This window comes from Ochlerotatus camptorhynchus, unplaced genomic scaffold (assembly GCF_037179485.1).
Source record: "Ochlerotatus camptorhynchus isolate MF236.1 unplaced genomic scaffold, CSIRO-AGI_Acam_v1.1 ptg000114l, whole genome shotgun sequence".
Classification (NCBI taxonomy): domain Eukaryota; kingdom Metazoa; phylum Arthropoda; class Insecta; order Diptera; family Culicidae; genus Ochlerotatus; species Ochlerotatus camptorhynchus.
This window is the reverse complement of record NW_027040604.1, coordinates 1,654,064-1,657,916: the sequence shown is the minus strand read 5'-3', so window position 1 is coordinate 1,657,916 and position 3,853 is coordinate 1,654,064. Positions and strand designations below refer to the sequence as shown.

Below are 3,853 nucleotides of genomic sequence, written 5' to 3'. Positions count from 1 at the left end.
GAAAAAACTACAACGTGTCTACGTAGAAAATAGCTCTTCGGATCTCACAACAACCATTTATGCGACGGTAAATACATTCACGAACTTTAACTGCACTCGTGTATTCCGCAAATGCGGATATCTGCCAGGTGGGAAATTCAATCCGGCAAACGGACTAAGTCAAAATATCGAATCATTGGGATTTGAGAATGTACGTAATAAGGATTAATAAACAATAAATCAAATAATCAAATGTTGTTCACCTTTTTTATTTCATAAACTCAAAACAAAGAGATGTTCAATAAGCAACAGCTTCAATCAGTTCGTCGTCCCGAATGCGTATGGAATCGTTCGGAATCAGGATCAGCAAATCGTTATTGATGGTCGACATCCAAGCAGTCGGTCACTTCCTCGGCGAGTTTCTGCCCAAAGCTATCTTCAGATACAGCAATACTGCCAGACACATCTGCTAGCAATGAAGTGTTAGTTGCCTGCATCGTTTGCAATGCGGTCAAGCGCAATTGCATCGCCTTAGCATATGTCATAAGCTGGTCCAAATCTGCTTGCAGGCCATCCAACAATTGTTTATACCCTGAATTAACATTTTGGGCAATGCATACATCCTGACGAGTGTGATTCAGCACGTTTTGAGAGCATGAGGGAACCGTCTGGAACAAATGTATCAGATGTTGGGGAGGTCCTCGCAACTTCAATTCCTCTCGTTCAAGCGCGTCTTTGGTCAGTAAGTACGAAGCCCATACAGACCAGTTGATGTCCGATGAAATGTAGGATAGCTTGTAGAGTTCCTTCAACTCAGTGGACAAATTACTGTTTGCCTGGTTGGATGCTGCTCCTGCTCGGTCACGCTCCTCCGGTTTTATCAGCTGCACTCGCAGTGTTTCGTACATAGCGGCTGAGGTCACCGACTCCGAATAAATGTGCACAAACACGTTAATATCTCTGTTCAGAAATTTCTGCATTTTGTCTGGCTTTTCTAGCAACTGTAATGGTTTAAACGTGCGTTTCGAGGCTTTATCTTGGAAGGAGATGAACTTATCCATATTGCCGACTTCTGGGTTCAAATCATCATTCCAGTGCACGGTAAATTGATCAGCATCTCCACCAGCGAGTGATTCAAACACGGCCTCTCTGCGAATGAACTTTTCACAGAAATCCCATACAGTTTGCATTACCTCCTCAGCTGATTCACTTTCACTTCCAGGGCTTCCGGGCGAAGCAGAATCCAGTGTATCCTGGAACGATCGTTTTGCCTGCTGCACATTTGATGGTCCTGCTTCTGCTTCCTCCTCCAGAATTTCTACCTCGTAGTCAACCTCCCGTCCCTCCAGTCCTACAAAAGTTGGAGACATATGCATAATGGCACATCTGAAAAAGAAACACTTATTATGAAATGCATTTCATTTGAATTGATACGAAAAATATTTTACCTGCGATTCAAAGCCGACGTCGAACGGGCAGAGCAGAAATCAAATGAAGCCGCTAGGAAAAATGAGTTGACAGTTTGTTTTGTTTTGTTTGGTAACTGATAGGTTGTTGACTATGTACGATTGCAAGTAATTTTTTTTTGACAGTTTGTTTTGTTTTGTTTGGTAACTGATGGGTTGTTGACTATGTACGATTGCAAGTAATTTTTTTTATTTGTTGATTTGCAACTGTTTTATGTGAAATTATGATTCACTGGCCTGAAATACATATAGGTAATAACGAGTTGAAGCTTTAAGAAGGGTAACGTCAATATTTAAAGACAATTTTTGAAGCAATATAAGATTTCGTTCGAGTCAACTATCAGTCACATACCCTTGCGCACAAAAGTGTGACAGCTGAGCAAATCAAGCTTTTGCTAGAATTTCTCGGGAACTACAATATAATGTAATGTAGGCTGTCTTGCAATGAGCACCCATACATATGATTTCCAGTGAAAACTAGATGTATGAGTGCTCATTGCAAGACAGCGTATATCACGTGATATACGCTTTAATGTGAACGGGGTATAAGAAGCAGACATAATTGATTCGGTTCACAGCAAAAAATTCATGTTAATATCACATCACAGTGGATGCACTTCAATCGTGTCGAAAATATGGTGTAATAGGTTATATGGCTCTAATGTTGGCCTATGGATCAAAGATTGGGCCCATCGCTAAAAATCTGCTTGGGACGATACTTATGAATATTTTTGGACGCTATTTAAAATTTAGACGAATACTGAAATAATGTATGGGCCCAAATTAGGGGCATTTAGGCCGACATACCATCCATTTCCCCTATTACTTGCCAAAAAAGGACAAAATTATCGTTAATACAGTGCATCAACTGATATTACGCTGCTTCTACTTAAAAATACATGAAATTTTTTTTTAATTCACAAAGTCTTTCTCTGCACAAAGTCAAAGAATTTCTCAAGCTGCTCGTTATGACAGGTGTATGATTCCAGTTCCGGGTACGATGCCGCGCTAATACTGGTTACATGCTCCACACGACAACCGTTAGTACAGCTCCTCAATGATAAAAGGTATGCAGGACGATCGAAGCTTCAGATCAAGGTTCAAATAAGTGTAGAACATTTACCTACGACCGTAGCTCCCTCGGATCTGCAATGGAACACCAGCTTCAAGCACTCCAGATAGAGATCGCGCAGATAGTACAGCCAAACTACGTGGCACGCGCTGGTGGTTTGAGAAAATTCGTACTTCTTGAAGCCCTTGTTGGACATGTGGTTACAGTTGGTCATTACGTCGTGCTGCTTCTCGTCGGTAAAGTATATCAGCGAAAACTTAGTCGCGTTCCTCAGATTGTTGTAGAAGAACCGATAGCCCTGAATGTACATAATGTCCAAGTTTATGTCCCATTCCTGGGTGTCGTACGCGCACAGGACAAACCACAGCGCATCCGTTCCACACTCCAGAGTACCGTTTGGGGAGTCTTGCTTCTGGCCGGCCTAGGATTTCTCGATCTTTCTCGGTTCCCGGAATCCTATTTAGGTGCAGGTGCAGGTTCTTCAACGAGATGCCGGTAATCACATCCATCGGATCGAATCCCGATGGGTTTTTTTACTTGTGGTTTCAGAAAGCAAAACAAAACATACAAGCTGTCAAAGTACCGGCATGCCATACATGTAATTATTCACCAACATGCAACGTCACCCCGATGACTGCGATTGCAGGCACAGCACGGCACACTTGAGGCACACTGAGAAAAAAGTTGGCCCAAAATCACTGTGTAGTGTGACCACCCCTTGTTGTGTTGTGATTAATTATGTCAAATATGCCAGAACCTGCGCCAGAACGTATCTCAGAAGAATGTATTTTGACTGGATCTTAATTTTATAGAAATTCTGAGTCTACAATGGAAATGGATGTAATGTCGGCCTAAATGCCCCTAATTTGGGCCCGTACATAAATTCAGCAGTCGACTAAATTTTCAATGGCGACCAAAAATATCCATTAGTATCGTCCCGATGACGCGTTCATCTAGATAAAATTAAATAGATAAATAGCAGATTTTTAGCGGTGGGCCCAATATTAGATCTATAGGCCAACATTAGGGTCATTTCCCCTTATATGTTTTTGTGTCATTGTGAATGAATGACAGCTACGGTTGTTCCTTCTTCCTTCTGAAAATTCAATGAATGCTAATACTTCTGTAAACTGGAAATAATAAACAATTATTATCGTGCTGCAATATGTCAGACTGATTTATTTTCGATTGAATTTCTGTAGGTTGCTTTGATCAAACGAGATTAGTTTTCTATCATAAATTCCTCCTTTATCCTTAATAGGGGAAAATTTCCTCTACCTGATAGTGGTGTTAGAGCCTTAAACGCTGTACAGACTGGAGAGTTATAACATGTTAT

General features: G+C 41.2%; 1 protein-coding gene across 1 annotated transcript; it reads right to left on the bottom strand.

Annotated features, from left to right (window-relative positions):
- Positions 1–313: 313 nt before the first annotated feature.
- Positions 314–3,026, bottom strand: LOC135699696 (uncharacterized). The gene is made up of 3 exons (XM_065219988.1): positions 2,880–3,026; positions 2,569–2,815; positions 314–1,330 (listed from the first exon to the last, which is right to left on the bottom strand). The coding sequence occupies exons 1-3, from the start codon at positions 3,024–3,026 to the stop codon at positions 354–356; spliced, it is 1,371 nt and encodes a 456-aa protein (XP_065076060.1). The 3' UTR covers positions 314–353.
- Positions 3,027–3,853: the final 827 nt, after the last annotated feature.

Coding starts and splice junctions, on each gene's coding strand:
- LOC135699696 (XM_065219988.1), bottom strand. CDS start 3,026: ATGGATGTGATTACCGGCATCTCGTTGAAGAACCTGCACCTGCACCTA. Junction 2,816..2,879: donor TGTGGAACGGATGCGCTGTG/GTTTGTCCTGTG, acceptor ATGTACATTCAG/GGCTATCGGTTCTTCTACAA. Junction 1,331..2,568: donor CGAGGGAGCTACGGTCGTAG/GTAAATGTTCTA, acceptor CAACTTTTGTAG/GACTGGAGGGACGGGAGGTT.